Source organism: Typopeltis vanoorti, chromosome 12 (genome assembly GCF_054136105.1).
Source record: "Typopeltis vanoorti isolate ZY-2024b chromosome 12, IOZ_Tvanoo_1.0, whole genome shotgun sequence".
In the NCBI taxonomy this organism is placed as follows: domain Eukaryota; kingdom Metazoa; phylum Arthropoda; class Arachnida; order Uropygi; family Thelyphonidae; genus Typopeltis; species Typopeltis vanoorti.
In genome coordinates, this window is record NC_143560.1 from 109270060 (window position 1) to 109295286 (window position 25227).

A 25227-nucleotide genomic window follows, 5' to 3' on the forward strand; every position below is an offset into this window, starting at 1 on the left:
TTACCTGAAATCCTCAAGTGTGTCAGTGCTGACACGTGCGTCATAGGTTTGCCATCACTAGCCTAGTGGTTACGCACTTCGCAACCATATGCCTGGGGAAGGAGTGTCCCAGGTTCGATTCCCGTCGGTTACGTGAGGAGTTGAAGGATCTTCCTCAGCCATAGCCAAGTGAGGGTTTTTTCCCCAGTTTATCCTGGGGTTTTCCCTCCCTTAAAAGCAGGCCCCGTGAACGCACGCTTCGACAGACATGGGATACTACCGAGAATAAGGAGCAACCAACCTATTCCTCGGGATTATCGGTTACGGAAGCTTACGCAGTAAAATGTGTAGGCCTGCGTGAAAGCGTAACATACGATGACAATTTTTCTTTTAACAATTGTATTCAAAATTAGATATAATTTCATGTTTATTTTATCGAAGCCGTTATTGAGATTATAAGAAATAGACTGAAGAAGCAGTTGTAAATATTACATAGTGATGTATAGTTCTAAAATCTGCAGTTATATATGTATTATGTGATGTTCAACCACTCTTGATAAGAATTTCAAAATCGACTTGGACACTGCTGATAAAATAAATAAAGTTACTGAAGAAAAATTACAAATTATTTTATAATTGTGCCAATAGATGGCAGCACCAGATTTCCAGATGTACATATTAATGGAGCAAAACGCTTTTCTTCAGAGACTCTTGTGTCAGCATGTTTCATTGTTACACCCCCACATGAGGAAAACCTTGGTTAGCGGTAGGCTCACGAGCCAGTAGACGAAGTCTCGTTGTCCGTTTTTCAAGAGAGGTGACTGGCCTAAACACTCTGGGGTTCCCAGTGGAAGACACGTGCCTAACAACCACACTCCATATTTGTGTACAATTGAAAAAATAAAATAAAATAAAAACTTCCGGATGCAGTGAATGGATCTGCTGAAAGTAAATTCTGAAAACAAATCAGCTTTAAGACCGTTTCGGTTTTTATATTTCGTATAAAAAAGAAAAATCATTGAAATAAAAGTACTGTTAATATTTTATAAAGAAATCAAATTAGTTTCTAATTACAATACTTTCGCTTTCCAGTACTAAAAAAGTATTCCAAATGGACCTTCATTTATATAAAAGGCTGTCATTTGCTATTGTTATAGAGATATGAACCTGGACCATATTCAGCCGTAGCCTTCACATAGTTATAGTATGCCATTAAATTGATTGATGTCACCAATAACCTTTTTGCTCTTTGAGAGTCTGATCAGTGTGCGGCGGAGGAGTAAAATTTCCACGCTTTAGCACGCATCTGGGCAAATCGATGTTCTGCACAGGCAGAGTTGTGTGCTGAAGATATTTCACTACGAAACATTCAGTGAAGAAGTTAAGTAGGCATGGAAGAGACTTCATTCAGCGCAGCACTAAATATCAAACTGATTCATATTATTGGTGGGCATGAGTTCAAGATCAAGTTTATCATAATGGGTGGACCAATGTAAAAAATGCATATTTCAATGGCGAACGTTTTTTCATTAACTTATTTGTGCTAAACCATTGTCTCTGTTTTTCTTTAACTTTGTCTTGTTTATTGCTTCTTAATTGTTCATTCTGCTCTTTCACTCCCCTCCCCCCCTTTCTGTCCTTAGGGTTCTACAACGAGTCACATAGAAGCACTGATGATCACGTGATAGACGCTGATAAACTTCCTTTTTCTTTTAAGCCACTGAGCACTTTGACTTCAAGAACCTGCTCTACCACCAACGCCTAGTCGGAGGATAAGAACTACGGTAATTTTTCATTTACAGAAACAATCCACCGAAACTTATCTATCTACTGATGGAATGTTGTTATCTCTCCATTCATAATGGAACAAGTTGTAATAGATGATTTTTGAGGTTGTAAAGTATTAGTTTTAAAATACATTTTAAAGTTTAAAACTTTAAAAGTATTACAGTAATTTTTAAATGTAGAACTTTAGATTAACAGATGAAGTATATTCTTTCATTTCCATTCAAATGAAAGAATACATGTAATCAAGAGAAATAAAAGAATGTTTCCATCATTTCTGTTTTTCCCTTTCTAAGTTCTAGCCACCTTATGTTTACTGAAGGAAGAATATAGATGACCTTTTGGTGGCGTATTGTCCTTACGAATTTTACGCAAATCGTTTCAAATGTTATTTGGTGAGAAAATACGAAACAAATGATGAGAGGCTTATTTTCTTACAGCTAAGTAACCTATACAAACAAGGAAAAATAAATGAATAAAACCATGTAGATTTATTTGGTCTGCCTTGTAAATTAGTGTTTTTATGATAGCGATGTTCAGTTAGCCACGTGTTCTCTCTCTCCCCAAATGAACCGGTATGGAGCAAACAACTGTAAATTCTATTTTAACTCTAAGTTTTGGAAAATCAATAAATCGGAAATGTGAACAGATTAAGTAGCGCCAGGCTGAAAAATATCAGGTCTTAATACAAAGCATATCTGTATGATATTTCTAATAGTAAATTTAGTCAAAAACAATTAAAATGTACGATTGGGAAAAGATATTTTATTGACGTCTATTGAAGAAAAGCTGCTATAGATTCTATTCCGGCAACCAATGAGAATGTGCTCAACCCTTGCAATGGTAAGAGACAGAAATTGGCTTTTCATCTCGCAAAACCGGCGAACGGGCCAGAACACTTGCCTCATAGTCTTAGTTGCTTCGACCATAATTCAAAACAATCCAGCCAAGTCTGGCTAAAAGAGTACGTCTACTTACTTTGCAGAATGTAAAAAAAAAAAAAAAAGCATTAGAGGATTATTTTATTTTTAGCGAGTCCCGGGCTTTTGGTGCTGTTTGCACCATTTCGTTCATTTGTTTTCTGTGATTAAGAATGCTGCACCCACTTCCAAGCATCTTCTTGTGTTAGAGCGGGAGAGCGATAAGTTTAGTCGTTCCCGTGTTCCGAGTAGCAGTGTTTAGACGGTCCCTGTATTCATAATTCGTGCCTCGGGCTTCCCTGTCAGCTGTGGCCATCACTAGCAGTCAAACCTGTTTCCTCTCTTTCTCTCGCTCTTAGCGCGCGCATGCAAATGATCTCTGGGCAGGTTCCACTCTCTCTACGAGGGAGAATATAAAAAGTGTTGGGGAGACAGGTGGGTTTGCCGAGCCATTCGAACGGTTTTCTGTGCCAGGAGTGGTTGTCCCACCACGCCAGGTAGTCATGTGATTTTTCACGCTGGCGACTCACACTCTCCCCGTAGCTAGTTGCGGGGCGCGTGCTGTACGCTCTAGTTGTTCGTGCTGGTTTTGCAATGAACATTGTTGGGCTGCACTGTGGTAGCCCGCGTGGAGGACGGGTCTCCTAGCAACCCCTGCTCGCTGCGTGCTGCTTACTTGGGAATACTGCACTCCGAAAGCGCGTTCTGTAGGAGTTTAACTTTGACCTCTTTCCGAGCTTGGAAGTTGTAACTATTCCGATAGTGCCGAGTGAGCGACAACTTGAATTCGACGTTTTGTCAACATTGTAGCAGACAACGTCCAGCTGGATAGACACGGTGGCTAAAGGTCAACTACAGTCATGCACCCTTCGCTGACATCTAGTCCTCCAAACAGCAGGAGTCGGTGAAGTCCGGACTGGTTTAACGTGCGGGTACAATATACAGGTAAGACGCGATGTCTATCTGCCATCTTTGTATATCGTCCCGCGCAAGCAGTACTTACTTAGTGCTCCCAGATTATGATAAACGACCGTTCCACCATGCCTGCATACATCTCCCATATTTTGACGTTCAAGAGATACGCTGTACTGTGAAAAGTAGTTCATGACAGTCAATGTCTTGCATCCTGTCACTGTTTTTTTACATCTGTTTTTGTTTTCTTTTATAAAATATCAGCCTTCGTATTCCTTCTTGACTGCTCCGCAGGCAGCGACTCCATCTCAATATATTTTATTGCTAATAATGCTACTTGTAGTATCCGAACTGTTTACATGTAGACTAGCCGCTGAAACACTAAGAGCCTCCACACATACACACACACACACACACACACACACACACACACACACACACACACACACACACGAAGTGTTTCCTTTGTAATTTGGATCTTTCGACTATAAATGTTGTCTAAGAAATAAAAAATAAATAAATAAATAACACGTTCAAATGATTTTGATACAGTTCCCCGTATATCGTTTCCAGTTTGATCGCTGGTTTTCTTTTGAGGTATATGAAAGCGAGATGCTTCGTATGTTGCATTATTTTGAACAATGTAATAAATTGGAACTTCACGCATGGCAGATGCGCCTGTCTTCTTGTTATCGTATGTTGGCTTTCTTTGCAGTATTATTATTGAAAGCTGCAATCGTGATGTTCTGGTCATAATTTTTGGTTTGGTAACTTCACTCGCAACAATTATCCAACTAGGAAAGTGACCAAACTTTATTTAAAAAAAAAAAAAAACGACTATCTAAAATGAACCGTTATTAATTTTAGTGTTCATACTTGCAGAAAGTTTTCATTATTTTGTTTTGTTTATTTTAAACGCAAATTTTGAATACAGCATCACTACCATCCAAACAGTACAAAGTGTACCTGAGCTCTTGTAATCAAAGGCAACAAGCAGGTTGAAAACCGCGATACCTTAGCCAAAAGATGACTATTCTAGTTTCGAAGTTTTAATCGTAATCATCTTCTAAAGAGAGAAATAAAATATGAATCCAACAGTGTCTGAATCAGTGTTCTAAACTGATATGGCAGTGTTGGATTAGAACCATTTATCCTTATACATTATATGCGGAAATGCATAAATTGGATTCAAACTATTTGTAAAAAAATAAAAAACTTAAAAAACACATTTTGTTCTTTGTACAGTGTGTATATTCTCCTAAACAGATTTTATAAAATTGAAATAATTGATGTAGGTAACAGATTACCAATAGTGAAACCACCACATCAAACGAGTATTTGAGTATTAAGATAGGATCTCGATCTTTCATGCCTGAAGTTTCCAAAAAAAAAAAAAGTGTTGATATTATAGAAATGAAAATTTAATAATACACACTATTCCATTTACTGCATAACGCAATTCAGAGCGGAGCGTAGATATGGGTAAAGCAGTTATGTGAGGTTTCTTGGAGACAGAACGCTTCCGTGCTGTCACTAATAGACATGGCAACGTCTTCTTCCGCATGTTTTGGCAGTTGTGACTTAAAAAACATTCTCTCTGTACGAATAAGTTCAGCTAACAAGACGTAGTACTTCATAACTCCCTGAAGCGATCAATAATCGGCTATTGCATAAGTAGAATGGACTATGGAAGGCGAAAAGGTAAATAGTTAATTTTTTTTTACGATATAATTTCCGCCTGATGATTGCGTAAACAGATTAGTTTGGTTTCCATAGAGACACGGATGTGTGAAAGGCAAATGTTTGCAATCAATCAGCAGGATCTTCTCTTCTCTTGTGATTTTTCAATTAGATAGGCTAGCATGCCTGCAGAGGATTACCAGGCTTCAAATTTTCGGAAGCATCTCTCTGCTGATAATTAACGATCCGTGTTTTGAACTTAGTTCATTGTCTCCCGGTAATGGGAGGCCGAACAAAGGCATTGTAATTACTATAACACTTCCCTGTGGGTGATTGAAATTCAACTTAGGCATTTCAGCAGATCTGATAACTCTGACGACATATGTTGCAAGTTTCCCCTTCTAGTCTTAAGTTTGGAAATGTGTTGTTTTAAAGCGAGGATAACTCACGGGATGCGATGACATCACCAAGCATCTCGTTTACAGTGCCACATAGAATTTTCATATGCAGGACAAATCGAAATATATCTGGCGCCTTAAGTGGGCGGAAAGAACAGGATGTTGTCGATGATAAACGTTGTTAGTGTATACTAGGACCATTAGCTCACCATTTCGGCATCTACCACCCACAGAGATCCCCTTCTGGAAGTATTTGAAGACGTGACTGTTCCCCTGAATGTTTCCTTCCGTATTGCAGTGGTGCGTGTGAAAACCCAATGAAGCATTGCGTCTTCCACATGCACATTGTTTGAGTAACTATGGCACTAGCTAAGTCTCATTAATTTCTTCATTTTGAACACCCCGCAGCTGTTTGTGTGAAAGACAATCTCCTCTGACCGCTGTACGAGCAAGACGTGACATGCTTCTATGTTGCCATGTACAGACTTATTTTATTTATCGCTAATTTCATTTAAAATGAAAAGTGGCCAACAAAGCTGTTAACTTGCGCAGGCTGTTTCCTGGTAAGTAGTGAAACTGGATACTAGTAGGACAGGTTCCTGCACTCGCTGTGTGCTACAAGAAGTGTGTAGCTATGAGTTGTGAGAATGCCCTATCGGGACACAAATGCACATTAAGATTTCTGGGTCTTGCTTTTCCAGTGTCTTTATTGACACCGATTACTTGCTCGTCAACATGGAATGAACAAAGTGCTTGGATTAACTAGATGCGCGACACCCTTAAGCAACAGCTTATTTCATTGATGTAACAAGTGTACTACTACAGTATTTGTCATGTAACACCTTCATTTTCTTCTTCAGACTAAAAAAAAATATCTAACAAAATATCTGTATTGAACATGTAGATCAAATGCATGGAGTTGAGCTCAACAACAATAAGGGATTTTTTTTCTCTTCCCTTCATCGGGAAATCGATATTCCCGCTGATAAGTAAATATGCTGCCCAGGGGAATCCGGAGCCTCCTGCAGATAATAACGGACTCCCATATAGATCTCTTAGAGTTTTGAAGTTTAATTCCTTGGCTGTAGTCTCTCTCACATATCGATATGTTTGAAGTATAAAATGGCAAAACTCCTACATGATCGAGGTATTTCTGTATTACACTTTATGAGCATTTCTGCCAGCGAAATATTTCTAAAAAAATCCGAAAATATGTACCCAATATTCTACTACTAAAATAATAATAACAATACAATAACGCGGACCCTTAAAATACAATGGTTTCATTTATATTAAAGGATATTTTAGGTAGAAAATTGTTAATGAATACTAATAGGTGAATTAAATACAACTTTATGAGAACTGTATATAATTTTACTGTTTATTGCACTTTATTAAAATAAATTTAAGAATGACACTTAATTTCGACATAAATGGTATTTATTGCACTGGTAATAGTTACAAACACTATCCTGTGATATATGATGAATCAGTTGTTCCATATTGTTTACTTTATGTATTGCACAGCTTTGAAAGGATAAAGTTACAATATTAAGTTTTGTATTGGAATTTAAAATGGAAAAACTGAATTCACTCGCGAATCTCTTGGAATACGATGAGGATCCTAAGGTATCCACAGGTCAATGTTTTCTCTATGCCTCGCAGCTGTCGGCTTAGAGAAAACTTAATCGACTTAATCATTTCTTTATATGTATATTACAAAAAATTTAAAGTGTCGTGTAAATTTTTTTCGCGTGGAGTAGTTAGCAGGTCCATGCATCTGTAAAACATTTGTGGGAGCGTTGCGGTGTAGACCAGAACTCGAGAAATGCTACGCTGTGTAATCAGATGTATGTAGTTGTTATTAAAAAACATTTTCGTGAATTTATGATGTTTACTTAAACTAATGAAATATTCTAAATATTAGAATCAGTAACAAGCATTTCGATTTTTACTGCTATCTGGGATTAGTTGTTTTTATTTTAGCTGTTCTTAATTTGGAACCTCTGCCTAAAAGATACCCTCTCGTCGAGAGGAATCCATTTCCAGTCTCTCTAATTGACTAATTCTTTGTTAGTCAATTATTATTAACAGTATTAACAGAATGATTACTTCTATGAAAATATGTATTTGTGGCGCAGTGAAAGCGTCAACGAACAACGTGCAAAAATGATACCTACACGCTATCAAGAAGCCACAGGTGATGACCGAAACACCATCAGAAGGAGAACAGATTTTAGTAACTGTCTCTTCTCCAAGAGTCACATATTGAACTAATGGACGAAAAGAGTGACTGCCCCTCCCCCCCAAGAAACATGTCATTTACAGATTGCCCTATGAACCACGTTATCCAGTAAAACTGGGCTAATGAAAAAAAAAAAAAATCTTAAGATCATGTTCCCCCACTTTCTCAGAGCCTAATGGTCATATCTAATATGTTTATGTGCACGCGCACACTGGCCTTCGAGCTACCCAATAACATTTACCTCCAGTATAAAGTTCCACTGCCTGAACTTACCTTTATTCAAAACTCGCACCCGTTATACATGTGTAAAACGACTCATCCTGATGTTCCTGTGTGTGTCTGTAATGACCGCAAGAAATTTGGAATGCGAGTTGTAAGAACATATACGAAGCAAATTACCTTCGTTTCACTTCCATAAAGAAGAAATGTGTCCTCATTAGAAAATGTATTTTCCAAGAGAATACTTATTTTCTAAGGAAAGATGATATCGAAATAAAATTGTAAAGTTTTTTTTTTTTAAGTCACTTTAATTTTCAGTGCCCCTTGCCTTATCTGCTGTGTACCTTCAAGAGTTTGTTATTGCTGTTGTTGAAAACAGTATCATAAAAAAACGCATTCACAGTTTTATTAAGTGAAATATAAGTTTCTCATAAAAAAAGTTTTAATGTTATCTAAAAAAATCTCCTTGTGAGCATCGTTAAATTTAATTATTACAACAATGCTTTCCAAATTACTAAATTTTAGTGAGAACGAAGTAAAAACATTCCAAGCAACTGAAATACTATTTAGTGAAACGAGCTAATCGAGTTCGGTGCAACTTTTTTTTTTTAATTACAATTTTGAACGATTTTTTGGTGCTCTATGGTATTATCACATGACAGCTAGGACCGTGAACCATTTGTGTGTCTTTCAGTGAGCGCATTCAAGGCCGTCTCGACTATTTTGTGGAGAAAACTAGTCCCCATTAAGGTTCTCTCTTTCTAGATTTGTATTCGGCTCTTTCCAAAAACCAAAAGTCATGCATGTTAAAATTTAGTATTGAAATATAAGCACTAATTGAGTGAACCCAATGGTTTTTCTCAAACATTAGTTCATTTGAATTATTACTACAGCAATTTTAAAAGCGAAAACAAAACATGAATCCACATTACAGTGTAAAGACAACAGTGGAGGGGCGAACTCTTTCTCTCCCCTCTAAATATGCAGTTGGGAAAATCGGAATTATCCTCACTACCCTTGTTTGACGTAGGCTGCTGCAGTGATAATTTATTCACTACTCCTTTAGTCAGATCTGCCATCCCCATTTTCCTTCCTCGTCAGTGGAACAAACGTTTAAATGCCATATCTTTAATATAATACATTAACAGGCTAGTATTAAATCAATTTTATATGAAAATCAATATGATGTTAAGTGCAGAAAAAGTTTGGATCAGATATATTTTTTTCTTTTATCAAGAACACGCTGGTGAACAAATAAAATAAGGGGCCTGATTAATTTTTGATGCTAAATCTGAAACTGTCCCGCATTCCACGATTTAAGTGAATGCGATTTTAATATTTAAAGCAAATAAGGAACGAGTGAAATCTTTCAACCTCTTATACTGTCTCATCCACACAAAGATAAGTCTACACATGAAGAAAGACTTCCTTCGTCTATCTCGATTTCGGTAACTGCACTACCAAGACATATTTTGTATCAGTCATCCAGATGGATAGTGCCATCGATTGCCATTTTTGCTAATATTGCATGGCCAAAAGAAGAGAGAATTAGCAGTGATTTCAATGGTGTACCACGAGGCTGTTGTTGTGCTTACGTATTTGGGATTAGACTGAAGCAGCTAAGGCTGTTAGGTCGATACACAAGCATCTCCTGAAAATGATTCCTTTACCGGAGTCGTTTTCAGGAAATAAAATATGCTCGACGATAGAAGCGGGTAGTGTATATATTTTTCACTACAAGGATTAAAAGAAATGAAAAAAAAAAGGCGTTGCAAGGAGTCTCATCCGGACATTGACTACTACAGACAATAGGATTTATAAGTATAAAAAAGTGATAGCAGTACTACGAACAATAAGTTTCCTTTCTTCACGTTTACCAACATTTAAGAAAAAGTATAAATAAACCATTTCGAGCTCTCACATTGCAGAAAAATAAACACAATAAACGGGGATTGACCGGTTTTGAGTTTCGTCTTATATTAGTCTTAAAAGGATACGTTTCGTAATAGCAATATGGATTTGTTTAATATTACCACTAAAGTGGTCACACAAACTGACAAGTGAATCGAATAGATACTTACTCATTTTGCGAAAAACATAAAATCAGACCTAAAAACACGAAGTAAAATCCTCGGGAAATAACCACTGAAGTCAACTAATTTATAAAACTCTCTTTCTGATGTGTGTTGTTTGTTACAAATATTCTTAATGATCGAGTTATTTTCTGTCGTGGGTATTCCTGAAATTTCTCGTTTTAATTTGGCTTGATGACACTGATTTTAATGAAATAAAATTAAAAATAGTTCCTATTTGATGCTATTTCATCTTCTGTTTCTGATTTTGGGATATTTCATTATTTTAATACAAGTAGGTCTATGGCATGTTATGAAGTAATACGAATTAGAAGTGGTTCCTAATTTTTCAGATTCAGTAAAACACCTTCTACAGTTATAGGAACTCCACATCTGCTGGTTTTGTCAAAGTTACTATTTAAGTTTATTTATTAAAATAAATAAAGCTGTGAGTTTTCCATGGGGTGGGAAAGTATGTGGGTAAAAATCCGATTTTACGGGAGGTAAAAAAGTTTATATAATACTTAAATCGTTTTAAAAAAGTTTGGAATCGTGTGCATTAATGCTTTTTTTTTGTTTGTTTTAAGGGTCTGTTGGCTTACTTTTTTTTCTTTTTAACTCCTTATTCCACTGTTTTTCATGATGATCAGTTATTGCTGATGATGGTGCAGAATAGTTAATACGTGGCGTTAAGTCGAGGCTTTCTGATTAATACTGAATTTAAATGGAAAAGTAAATCTCTGAAAAATGAATTGAAAGGAGAACAGTGTTTTTCGTTATTGAAATGAATGCAAGGACATTTCAAGGTTTGTGTGTCATCATAATTAGGCAGTTTTTTTTAGTCGAATTATCTTTCGTTCATATAGAAGACCATGTATGGCGATGTCTTTCGGTTCGCAAAGTTAGCAACGCCATTTGAAATATCTAATCTCAAAGAAATTGCGGAACTGCATTTAAGTATTTGATGGGAAAATCCCCATAGGATTCTTTGTAGTGTTTAAGGATTATTTTCCTCTGCCTCTTTTCGCATTCCGAGTTATATACATAGATATTTGATAAACCCGGATGGCCGCGTGGATAGCACACTCGCTCTCTAACCAATAGGTTGTGGTTTTGAATCCCGCCAATTCGTTAGTTTGTGAATAAGTTGATGACTATCGTCGTCCGGTATGAAACTATCAGCTTATGGAAATTGACAGTGGCTTGAAAAAGTCCACCAACGAAAATAATAATAAAATAAATAGAATGTTCTTTGCATTGAGTAATGTACTATTTATATTATGTATAAATTCTCTCAGGAAACGAAACGATTTTTCAACCTGAACACATCAATGTCACAGGGGATGGGGGAGTAGTTGAGAAGCAAAAAAATTGTTTCAACAGTTGGAGAACAGTGCAAAGATGGATGCTGGCCAACGATGAAGATGGCTCAATAGCTTTGAAACTGGACTGTGTAAAGATATTGCCCAACATCTGATTTAATTTTATGGTCATAAAGGAAATGTCAGCAATGAAAAGCCACTTCATTAGAATAGAAGATATGAAATACGTTAAAAACAAACTCCAATTACTGTTTCATAGTTCTTTGAGAGAGAGAAGGCCATTAGTTAATGATTATACTCTTCTGGATAGCATCAAATATTTGTCAGTAACTCTCTTTGGAATTTGTGTATAGTTATTAGCTGCAAGAGCGAAACACAATCCTTGAGCAGAAAAGGACAAGTTTTTGGAGAATGAGGACGCTACGAACGTTATGTATTTGTGCCAGGAAAGACTAGAGGCGTATGTCAGCCAAAGAAGAGGAATCCGATTTTATCGCCTTTAGACGACACCTGCGTATTACTTAAAAAAAAAAAAAAAAAAAAAAAATGGTGAAGTGAAATCTTTCTGTGAAAAAATAAATGGGACTTATTTTGATACTATTAAAGTTAACAAAGTTGTCCTCATCTCAATGGAGAGCGACTAGGAGATTAGTGCTTTAAAACATGCTCATCGAAGATCTTTGAACACCACAAGGCCTATAAAATGAAGCAGTAAAATGGACGTAAATAGGATCTGAAGTCAGCAAGCTGTCATTTATATGAAAATAAAGTACTCCCCTGACATGTTACTCCAGCAGTGGTGCGTAAATCTAAGGAGAGTAGAAAGTATCCGCTTTCTTCTCTCTTTAGCATAAATGGTGAATAGCCTGAAAGTAAACCGGTCATCTGATTGCAAAAAAGTGAAAGTCAAATAACATGCTAATTTGAGTATGTTATAAGTAAATACGTAGGTCTCTGCTAAACTGAACAGATATCTAGGACGTCAGTAGCGATCACGCGATTTCTCCAAACATTTTGTCGAAAAGGTGGGTAATGTTGGAGATCCACTGTAGAATAGGTGTGACTAAATCCATGGGTAGCTATTAATCATCCGCTAGTGAAGAAGTTAATAATCTTCTCCATTATTTTTGTAAAAAGGAAGGTGTGGGGGTAATGGGAAAAATAGGATACGTTTTTTGAAGACTATGTATACTGTATGGTAGATTCCGGATGAGTATGAAATACTGTCGAGATGACATAAGATGAGTGTCAATTCTGCAGCAGAAGTTTTAAGCACAGTTTGATTAAGAACATACCAGAAGACTGTATCCAATCGATTTGAATTTTTGTGATGCTTTTTGGTGAAAGAGCAGAGAATACACATAGTGAACCTGTACTTGGTATCATAGGAAGTGATCTACTTTGATCATCTATGTAGATCCGTTTTATGCGATATTCGGATGATAACATTGGCATATGAGAGATAAGAATGGAAGAAATTGCTCCCAGTTGTCTTTCTCTCGAGAGACCAATAGGCACAACTGCTAGTTGAGTACACGGAATGTTTTCTTGTGTTCTTTCAAAGTCTAATTTGGATTCCCCCCTCCAGATGTTATGAGTTGTGCAGACCATGCGTGAAGATGGTATGTTTGTGGCGAGTCATTCATGGTATTCTGAATTGTTTTCCTTGTGCTGCCTCAACAGGCTATTGATGAACCAATACTTGGATATTGGGTGGAGTGGAGGATGAAAGCCTTCATTCTAGCACAACAAGAATTACGCGTATTTCAATTATATGGGCTGTTTAGATCAGCTGAGGCAGCAACTACATAATGGAAAGAAACGGTAGAAATTAGAGTTTTGTCAAAGGAAACGTGACTGAAAAATAAGGAATATTCCGTAAAATACTGGTTGTGAAGTTATGAGTCTGAGTTCAGTTGGGGGGGGGGTCAATAGGTATTGTGGATTATTTGATATTCTGGTCCGAAAGTGAATTCATTTCTTCCAGCTAGGTCAATGGAATTAGAGTCAATTTGAGTTGTAAACATTAAATCGTGCAAACTCCGATCCTATTTTTAATCTGTCAATGATAAAAAAAAACTTCTTCAAACAAGCATACGGATGATACTATGACTGCTATTAATTACAAAGAGGAATACCAGGAAAAGATTCCTGGGGAGGATGCAAAAGTGAGAATTCGGCAAGAAAACTATGGAATTAGTATACTGGAAACAAAAAAAAAATAGTTAGATTGGGGAAACAAATCAATTGTTATTTAAAGATATTTTATATTTAAAATATAAACCGAAGGTAATGAAATAACTTAAAAAGGATCGTCCTTAGTTTTTTTTCCCTATAAATTCGGATTTCCCAGCACGCTAATTTCACTTCTCTATAGTACATCACGAGTGTTAAAAAAAATAAAAACAACTTTATGCCTGAGTTTTTTTTTTTTTTTTTTAATTTTTTTTGGAATACAAATTGTGATAAAAATTCTTATAATTCAATTGCAATTTTTATAATACTGTTTTCGCTTGAAAATTTACAAAAGAATGATCCTATCACTATATTTTGCGATCGGAAGGCAGAAGTGTAAATACTGATTATCTATATTCAATATTTTTTTAATATTAATTTTTAAAAAAAAAATTAGACTTGAATAAAAACTGAAAATACCAAGTTGCTCTTACTAAATTAGAAGAAGAAAAAAAAACGCTGTCATTTTGTGACGTGGCAATATTGTAGATGTACCTTCCCGCATGTGAGGGTCACTTTCCAAATCTTCTCCATCCCCTCGAATGTGTGACGTCATTTGAAAAACGACTCCTAGAGAATTCTATGCTACGCAGCAGAACGATGAGGCCCCTTGGTTGAACAGACGTCGGTTGGTTCCTTCAGTAGAGGGATAGAATATTAAAGAAGCTCAGCAATTGCTAAGTGGTGTGCTTCTTCACAATATGGTAATTCGAAAATAAGGAAAAGCGTATAATTCCTTAAAAACAAGACCAGATGAGAATGGAAGAAATAGTGTGAAAAACTAGCACACTATTTCTATTGATGAACACTTTGCTGATTGCCGAAATTCTGATATAAAATATTCGGGACAATGTCACCTTTGGAAATTTAATCAATATTTGGCTGTTAATACATGCGTATCAATTGTTGATAACCGTTTAATTAGTTAAATAATATAGCATTTTGTGTATTTTTTGCGGAGTTTGTCCTCTCTCAACCTCCGTGCGCTTCTAATTCAGGCGGTAACATTAGTGCCCTTTGGCTGAAAAAGACCAAAGTTCGAATCCCATCTAGAATATAACGAACCTTCACATTCAGCAGAATGAACTGGTCGGTTTTAGGATTTTTTTTTTTTTCTCTCGAAAGACAATCAAGCTAAAGAATATACACAGATAACCGACATATCAGACTGTTAAATAGGATTAACCATGCTATCACAACTTTAATTCGGTTTCTCTAAAAACAACTTGCATGGAAGACTGACAGGATACTGAGCCTAACGCTTAAGGAAAATAACGTGCGTGTGTGTGTGTGTGTGTGTGTGTGTGTGTAAAGCAGCTATATCTTTTATAATAATAAGTAGAGTAATATCCATTGATTTTTTTTTCCCAGTCTAGTTTATGTATAATATTTTGTCTGTTGCTGTATTATGGTCGGAATGGTTATGCATGTTGGTGTGCTTGTTTCAATAGGATCTCTTACTATAAGTTTAATTCCTCATGGAAGAATAATTATATTTACGTTTTCGAAAAATTCTCCTTAAAAATAGCTTATGGTATTTATCATAACAGCAGATAAGAGTTTCATTGCTGGTAATTCATTTTCCAGGAGACTATCATTTTTCTTCAGGAAGTCTCTACATATCCACATATTTAAGTAATTTCTCACCTCACTACCATCTGTTCTCCCCCCCAGCGCACCTTCCTGTTTACAACGGATGGTTGGGTATTTGATTGCCACTTTTGGCAGACCGAAGATTTTTCAGGATATTTTCTAGTCAGCAAAAATGTCCATGGTAATAAGGAAGTAAGAAACGGCAGTGGTCTGTTTTAAAAAAAAAACATTCCCAGCCGGTTTAGCGGAAAATCTTGGAAATGGTAGAAAAGGGGGCTGGTGGGACAGAAGAGGGTTAGAAGCAAATTGGTCACAGCTTATGCTAGTTACTAGGGAGAGTGAAATATGATACGAGTAGGGTAGGTTTCATTTAAAGTAAGTAAATACTGTATTTGCCGCAAAATTTGTGTCAATTATTTTCACATTCACAAATGTACAAGTGCGAATTTTGAAGTGTTCAATCAAATTAGACCTGTGATCGCGTTACATGTCAGAATAATTCAGAGAGCAGTTCAGTTATAAAGGCTTATATTCTAATATATCGATTCGAGTTTCCTTTAGATTTATTTAAAGCAAGCATTGGGGGGGGGGGGAGACTGCTGAGTATTGGATATGTCATCACAGCAAACAGAATGCAAAGACCTGAATTGCGCTGTTTTCACACAGTAAGATATTAAGATCGTTAGGATGTAGTCATTAACTTCATTAGGATAACAAATTATCCTCGCTCAGGGATGGGACGAATATATATATATATATATATATATATATATATATAAAAAAGCACTGACTGGTTTCCGTGCGTAGAAAAACTAATTTTTCTTTCGGAGATGGTGTTTTCATAAATGTCATTCTGTTTTGTATAAGGTGAAACTTCATTGTATTTATTTATTTATTTATTATTTATTTTTTTTTTTGTCTTATTGACAATTCCCAACTCACCCTTAATGTGCATTTTGAGCTTTGAATACTGGATTTGAATATCATCTAGTTGAAATTTTTGCAACTTGGATAAAAACGTGCAGCGACCTCGAATGATATCAAAATGGGCAGTTAGTGTGCTTAGGAATTTAATGAAGTTGACGCTTAGCAACAATAGGACAAAGTAACATTAACCTTTCCAGAAAGATCGAGTGGCTGATTCTGCCAACGTTTAGTCGAATTCGATTGTATGTTTTACTGCCTTCTATATAATCAATGATGTAACTGAAATCATGGATGTGAACAAGAAAAATAATCATCCTGTTATTAAATCACGGAAAAATCTCTAGAAGTAGGATTCTAATTCAGTTGACTCTTGAGAATGCGATGAAAAAAAATATCGTTTCAATGTTGTTTTAGGGTTATATCATGGTTGCTAAGACCAGATGAGAGTACATTATCTATTAACAATACATTATCTCCAAACAGTTTGTTCATTTTAAGATAATCTAAGTTTATGAATGGAAATAAACTGCATAATTCACCTTAGCTTTGAAAAAAAAAAAATTAAAAGATGTGTTTTAGTGGAATATTATATGCATGTGTGACAAAACTGAAAACTCTTATTTTTCCTGCCCCGCTCCCCCCGTTTATAAAAGTACATTCTTATCACATTGAAGTACAGTTTACTTTGTGCAGGGAGGTATTGGATGTAATTACAGCCAACAGAATGCAAAATATATATGTAATTTCGTCATATATCTCGCATATAACGGATTTCCCACTGTCTCGGATATATTTATCAACTAAAGTTGACTGTTCAATCTGACGTGGCCGTTTTTGGATTTTATTGATTTATTTTTATTTTGTTTACTTTTTTTCGGTAGGTTAGCTTTCCAGTCGTCAGCGAACGAAGTTTTATAAAACTTCCCCTTGCATACACACACACACACCAGAAACTGTCCACATGGGAGAGTTCGCCTGCTTCCTCAATCAACATGTTTGCAATGAAGCGATTTTTACACATGGCTAGTTCCTTATTACGCGATTCTATTTGTCCCTTTATTGTACTGTTGACCGGAATGCGACTACACTCGACAATAAACGGAAGTGGAAACAAATACACACACTCCTCTAACCCTACAGTACCCTCCGGAATTTAAAAATGGTACGTTGAGAGGAGGAGGATCTTATAATAAAAAAAAATAAATAAATAATAAAGAAAGAAAAAAAGAAAATACGGCATTACCAACAATAGTAGTGGTTGAATACTATCTAATTAATGTTTATGATAGTTACGCTGGTAATAGTAATGTTACCTATATAGCATACGTATTTGCTTAGTGGAGCATATTGTATCACGTAATTGTGACGAAGAAACTCATGTTTAGTAAGTTCGATGAACATTATTTAATACAAAAAGTAAAATTGGAATGCGAAAATTCAAACAAACATTTTATTATTATCGACGTGTGACTAGAAATAAAGTCTTTATTCGTTTCATCACGTTTATTTATTTACCTGTTCCCATACAAGATACAGTCACGGCCCCATAAATCCTGACACATCTAAAAATATTAAAAATGACTCCGGTATAAAGAGTTTCCCAAATTGTTCATTTATCACCGGGTGTACTTGTCGACTGAAAGCCAGGCTTAATTAAAAGATTTAATTAATTGTCCAAGCGCTAGTATCCTCAATTAAAGTCCTATTATGTAACGCCATTGCACAGCACCTGCTACAATCTCCCTTTCAACGGTCACGCGATCCAGAGGCGTGACGTCACAGGCAGCTGTTACGTGAAGCCCACAATGGCTACAGTGAAACAAATAGCTAACCAGTGCCTATTCGAACAGGTTCTGTAGATGCTTGAAATGGGGTCGCCATCTCGGTATTTTCTCTCATTATCAACCGTAGATGTGATCAACTGAGGAAATTCTCCCCCCCCCCTTTCCCCTTCTTGCGTGGAAACTTTTACAAACCCGAGAGGTATTCCGCGTTTGGATTTCCTTATTTCAGTGTGTTTTTTAAAGTAAAGAGTAGGTGCAGCTAATGATGGTTGCAACAAAGATACGGGAAGGAGGTTGCGACATGGGGCGAGAAGTTTTCTTCTCTTGTTTGTGCGCAAAATTGCTTGATGATTTGGCCTTGCGGGATGTATTACCTGCCAACTAGCCCACCCACAATCTACAGCTTTTTAGGTCACGTGTCGATTGTGCTACCGTCTTAACGCACATTTCTTCCTATTTGCTGAACGAATACAGCAAATTTCCTGCTAGTAACTGCATGGAAATTGGGAATAATCATTGTTTCCATTAAATTCTATCGGAGATTAGCTGAGTCACATCTGTTTGATCGCGATGCTACCTACCTGCAATCAAATAGCAGTCATTTTGAAATTCATCATTTTTCTGAATGCAGTTTTCATTCACTTAACGCCAGAGTGACCGTCACCCTCTCAGTGTGGTGATCGAGTCTGAGAAGCTTTTAGTGCATCCAATCATATGCTACTGAAAGAATATTTACATAATAAACATATCACATCTGCATCCAAAAAAGATAGACAAAGATTGGTTGAATGGTAGGAGGAGGAGTCCTTCAGCATAGGGTTCCCTAGGTTGAACCTCCTGTTTATTATGTTGTCAACGAGTTTCGATAAGTTGCGCCCAAACTTGTTCCAGCATGTCGCTGTTGAAAACAAACCGACTACTCTTGGCCATCTGGTATATATGAAAGCAGCATCTACTACTGCTGTGAAAACAATTAAGCAAAAATAATACAGTATATGGACTGAAATACTTGGCGCCACCTAAGCTAAATGTAATTTATTCATCTTATCTTTTCTCAACGGCCAGTCATGGCGAAAATAATGTGCCATTATAGAAACCTAAATACTACGATAGGAACGGTTAATCCTATCTGCTAACTCTCTATAATTCGTGAATTGCGTGTATTCTGTTGCCGATTTGATCTTAGATGAAAAAGCACCCTACCTTTATAAACCCAGCTGACTCTCCTTCAGTTGAAAGTCTCTCATAAAAAAAAGTAAATTTTCTTCCTAGACGGGATTTGAACTTAGTTTTTCTAATTAAAGGACATCATCGTTAACGGAAATTTGATTTATTTATTTGTTTTTGGGAAACAAAATAAAGCATATTAAAAATAAACAGTTAATTACTGAATTAACGTAATTACTAGCATTGCGTTGGGTCGGTTGAAATTACAGTCAAATTATCAAAGGATTCGAGGCCAGTATATACATGATATCTGTTAACTGTGTGGTTCTAGTTCTGTGGATTTTTTTTTTTTAAATCCTCCCTGTCTGAGACCAACTCACCTTCAGTTAAAATTTAAATGATTACTAACTTATAAAAGTTCTTCCCATCCAGAATAGGATTCGAATCCAGGTTTTTCCAGTAGAAAACCATCATCGATACTTACTACGCTACCCGGTCTTCCCAATGAATGACAGAGCCGCATTTACTGAGAACTGCATACACTTATGCTTTTAGCAGATTATCTTTTAGCTTGTGAAATCCGTTATTTAAATATAACTGTTTCCTCATTTCTACTACTTTGTGCTATAAGGGGAAGCTGTCTTCCAATTTCGGCGGTCTCCTGCTGTTAATGGGGATTTATTGATCATACAAACAAGTTTGAAATAGCACATTGGCGGTGAAGCAGCACAGGCCGGGAGGGGATGAACGTTATCCTTTGAGAAGGGGTTCATACTTCTCTGTAGAAAGATCAGTTTGTACCAAAATATAGATGGTGTACCACTCTCACTGTTTTAAGGAATTTTTCTTACTAGTTCATGACACTGATAGAGAATACAGAACAAAACGAGTCAAAGGACTGCAGACAACCATAAAAAAAGGCACATTTTCGCAATCACACCCTTGTTTAATGACATTATCCATTATTACAGTTCAGGCATTTCTGGCTTATACATTACTTGGAAAGAAGTGAACGGACACCATAGTGCGAGGAACAAACAGCCCACCATGACGCCCATATCAATAGGATGTAGGACCTCCTTTCGCTGCGATGCCTACAGCAATCCTATGGGGAATACTTTCCACAATCATACGATAGCGATCAATGGAAATTTTGGACCATTCTTCGTGTGATAAGGTCCTGGACTGTTGTGGGCGGACGTCCATCGACCTAACCCATCGCTCCAATTCATTCTACAGATGTGCAATGGAGTTGAGTCAGGGCTCTGTGCAGGCCAGTCAAGTATGGTGACGTTCATGTCCACAAACCACGCAGTTACAGCAGCAGCCTTATAACACGGTGCATTGTCTTGCACAAAAGAGATAATAATATGCAGGCCCGTAGAAACACCACAAAGTAGGAAGCATTGCATTGTCCAGAATATTTAGATACTTCTCGGAAGTCAGTGTACGTCCCACTACAAACAGAGGCCTGATGCCCAACAAGGAAAAACATGACGTTAGCATCACACCACCACCTCCGAATTTCATAGTTGGGGTTACGCGCTCTAGTAAGACACACATTCACCGCGCATCCGCCTATCTGATCTGTAGAGGGTGTAGAGCGTGATTCATCGCCTCATAACGCAGCTTTCCAAGCTTCCACGTTCCAATATAAATGTTGTGTGCCTCGGATTCTGAATGTTTTCTGCAGATTCGTGTTCCAGTCGATGCCCGAAACTCCACATTCAATGTGTCGACCGAGGAATGGCAGTTTTTACATTATCCTTCGTAGCGCCCTACGTTCACGTTCGGTGAGTCGCACAGCGGGTAACAGTTTGGTATCACTAGCTGTTCACCTGGGATAGCCCACTTTGTCGAACAGATAGGCCTGCAACGTGGTCCTATCACAACGCCTCTTTCAAACTCCGTCAGCTTTCCCTTCTTGATGAAAGAGTGGGGGGTTCACATCATTGGCCTATGAAAGAATTAGAGAGCAAGTGAGCCCATTCATAGGAGAGGATGAAAGGGGGAAAAAGTGGCAATAGTAGGAAAAGGTCTCAGCTGACAATTCTCATCTTATTAGCTAAAAGCTATCTGTTAGCCTCTTTCATCGTGTGCTCAGTAACATAAAAGTCGCAGGCCCTTGTTAGGCGGTTCCCGAGGGTGAGCGGTACCCGGATGATCTGCCCCTTCCAGTTGTCGTCCACTCACTCCGGGAAAGACCATAAAGGAGAGAAGATCCAAGTAGATATTGTAAGAAGTAGAACTCAAAACTTTCTGATGAGAAAGAAAACGACTATAACAGAAACAGGCAAAATTTATTTGAACCATCTCTCAAGGTACATAAAGTGGACAGGCTGCACCATGTTTTCCTGAATTTAAACTCGCCTAAGATTTCCTTTTCGATGTTCAGGAAGCGACGAGGAGAGTTGTAGAACTTAAACAACACAATCCGATACAATTGAAATATTCCTCCAATTTATACCGGTTAAAACACGTAACATCTCACGATGCACCTTGTCCACAGGAGGGCCCGTCGACTTCTTTCCAAGCTGTGCATATTAGTACTTTGTTCTTATCGGTTTTAATTTTAGTGGTAAAAATAAACAAACTGGAATGAACTTAAATGCCAAAGATATTAAATTCAATCCAACGAGAGGGGAGGGAGTGAACTTTACATATAATTTTGAATTTTTGTCTAATTTAACTACTAATAGTCATATTTTAACTACAGTTGAAATGACTCGACAGATTTTAGGTGATATCCCAATTGCTTTAAATTCCATCCTGGTTCAGGCTTATGCATTTTAGGAAACGTACCTAAAACGAATTTAAGTTCAAGTCCATGCGCTTTAGAAAAATCAGAACCCACGGTGTTCTCAAAAAATGCGCCCATGCATCTCCAACCTTAGGAAAATTTCGTGTCACTGATTTTCGCAGTTAACACAAAGTCTGAAAAATATCGTTTCATATTTTTATATATTTGCCTTCTCTACAAAATGACGAAGCACCCTTCATCACTCATCCACTCAAGGAAATTGCTTTTTCCAAAGCCAGCTGAGATGTGGTAAGTGATTTTGAACTGCTTGGAAAGGTATTCTCGTCTTAATGGAGAAAGATTTCCTTATTTCAGTGTTTCCTGAAGTACAGAGGAGATTGTGAAGGTTCTTCCTTCAGTTGCTCGTTGGTCAAGTAGGTCTTAGTAGTTAAACCGGCCCACAGATTTATCTGCCAACATGTTGACTCCAGTTGAAACTTATCAAACAAACCAGGATGGATGATAACTGATGTTAACCAGATAAGTCGAAGACTGGGAACAATTATATACTTCGGGGAAATTTATTTAATTGTGATAAAGGCCTTTGTAACGAGTCTGCTTGCTGTATAATAGTTGCTAAAGTAGTATATGAGAAAGTCTGGAGACAAAAATAAGGATTTAGATTCATATTCAGCCACGAAATGGAAAGATTTAAGTCGCGTTAGTTCCTTAGGGGAGACAAGTAATATTAGTGACCCACTAAGTTAGCCAAACTGATAAACTACCTGAAGATTTGTATTTATGTTCACGCAGGAATATATGTTGGTTGTAAGTGAAACTAATAACCTATTTTACATTACGTTAAGAACACTTTGGTAAGTGAGAAGGAGCGAATCTGAGGAAGAAAAAAAAAATTGAAAGCATAACACTTCAGGGCAACGAATGAAACAGCCCAAACCGTTAACTTTAATAGTGAAGGATTTGCTAAATGCAGTGCAAGTCCCAGCTGACTGTTCAAGAACAAGTGTTATCTCAGTCCATAAAGAACCGAAATGTAGCATGCTGCAACCCGTAAGTTTAACTTCCTCGACAAGTAAAATAATAGTCTGTTGTAATAAAGCGTATATACTCATTTATATGTTAATTATACGCGAATCGCAACGCGAATTTTTTCAAGGCATGTCTTATCCTGTTTAGCAAATTTAATTATTCTAGTAATGTTACAAGGGGATTAGATGGTAGAAATAATTTCGACATTATGTACTAGGATTTTAGCAAGGTATTAAGATATTGTACCGCGCAGTTGTCTTATTTACAAATTTGGGAAATATTGTATTAAGGGTAAGATACTGAACTGGTTAGGAGGGCAGTTAAGGGAGAGAACGTAGAGAGTGGTACCGAATAGTTATGCCTTTCAATTGGACTTTTTATAGCTAGTAGCGTTCTAGGGAGGGTAGGGATCTTCGGCCCACTGTCATAAATTTTATCAGTGCTACTGATATGGAATTAAAGGCTTGTCTAAATTTGCCACCAAAGTGGTAAAGGTAGTTCATACTAAATGCAAGGAACAGTTTCTTCCTTCAAACTTAATGGGTTATTTTGTTGGTCTGAGAAATGGTGGTTAATGCTCAACACCTTAAAATAAAAAAACTTAAAAAATCCACTTAAGTAGCCAAAATATAAGGATAACCTAATAAGAGCAAGTTCAGATTTGATTTGATTTTTTTTTTTTTTTCCAAATGTATTCCTGTTTGGCATAGCGTTCAAGTTTGGAATCCCTGTCCAAGAAAGTATATTAATATGCTGGAGAAAGTAGAAGAGTTAATATCTGGAACGAGAGGCCACTGTTATGAAGAAAAACTTCGATTTTGTAGGTTGCAGACAGAGAAATTTGATCGAAGCCTGTATACCGCTGTTTAGGCGAACAGGTTTATATGAACTAATGAAGGCCTGTTCAAGGTTAGCTTTTTAAAAAAATTATTTTATAAAACGTAACCAGCCACTGGAATAAACTTCTAGCGATTATCCTCAAGTAGATCTTACCTACTTGGCTCGATGAAAACGTTAACTACACAGATTAACGATAATTGAGATAGACGCATGCTTTTCTGAATTACTACAAGCAGCGCTTTAACATGTTTGATCCCGTTCCTGGGAATTCTTACTGAACCAGTGGATTCTTTTATTTCTTTCTCTAGAATCGACTCGAGAAACACACGCTAATCCAGAGGCCAAACGAGGTAGCACTTCCTTGCGCCATAACTAACAGCTGCTTCTCTTCCCACTGCAGTAATCCTCAAGTGTTCCAGAAAGACTTCATCGGTGTTCCTAATCTCGATGGTACAACTTACCGGAAACGGTGACACGCCCTTCGGGTAGCGTGCAAATCGCTCCACGATTCATGGAAATTGTGTGGCTCCCCTTTCCGTTCTGCCCTCAGTCCAACTGGGCGTAGTGACCTCCGCTTGCTTGTGACATCAAGTTTTTTAAGGACCATTCTTTCTTGATTTTCTTTCTTTTTGCGTGCAAACATTTCTTATAAGTACGCTGATTGAGTACTTGTGTTTACGGAAACTCGCACTTTGCGATTTTTTGCCCCCTCCCTAAGTCGCTGCGGTCCGCTTTGACGTAGTCTCGCAAACACAATCTCTACCGTCAGCGCAACTAAATGACACCTAAGGCGTACCAAAAAAAAAAAAGTTTTTTTAAGCAGAATTTATTCACGAGGGCTTAAAACTCCCCTAGTTTCCTGCTGTCATCAGTGTAGATTGCCTCATCTCACGATCTGGTAGCCAGCAAGAAAAACTTGTTGGAAATCAGGAAAGTGATTATCAGCGGAAAAGGAGTCGATAAGCCACCGGTCAGCCATTCACCTTTCGTACAACAGGAAGTTAACCTTAGATGCACCCCTGGGCAGCTGCAACATGAATTCTTATAGATGCACTACTTAAGTGCGGAGGCTTTTTCTTAAGCTAATATGTCTCAAACATCAAACATTCCATGTAACGAAAGCCTTGCTTACATCTTGACATGCTTTGGCGCCCAGATCCATGTGTTTATTACACCTGCCAAACAGCTACTAAAACATTGTCATCTCTTTTAAAATTCCTATAAATCATTTTTTTTTCCCGATTCCAGTTTTAAATGATATTGCAGAAACTTTAGTAAGCAGGCGGTTTTATTGTTTTCAACTAAAGGTTGGAATACTACCGAAGCAAGTAAGGTTATGAAGTCAGTGTATTATCTGTT

At 37.1% G+C, this 25227-nt stretch overlaps 1 protein-coding gene across 6 annotated transcripts in view; it reads left to right on the forward strand.

Annotated features, from left to right (window-relative positions):
* The window catches only part of LOC150101130 (thialysine N-epsilon-acetyltransferase-like), a 214571-nt gene that overhangs the window by 179641 nt on the left and 9703 nt on the right, over positions 1-25227 (forward strand). Inside the window, exon 6 of one of the 6 annotated variants that reach the window (XM_090401086.1) lies at positions 1623-1863. The exons of 4 other annotated variants lie outside the window; for them this stretch is intronic. In XM_090401086.1, the coding sequence (XP_090257212.1) occupies positions 1623-1744 (122 nt within the window). In that variant the 3' untranslated portion in view covers positions 1745-1863. Of the gene's footprint in view, positions 1-1622; positions 1864-3201; positions 3630-25227 lie in introns of those variants that run through there. One more of the 6 variants, XM_090401083.1, reaches the window with a different exon arrangement.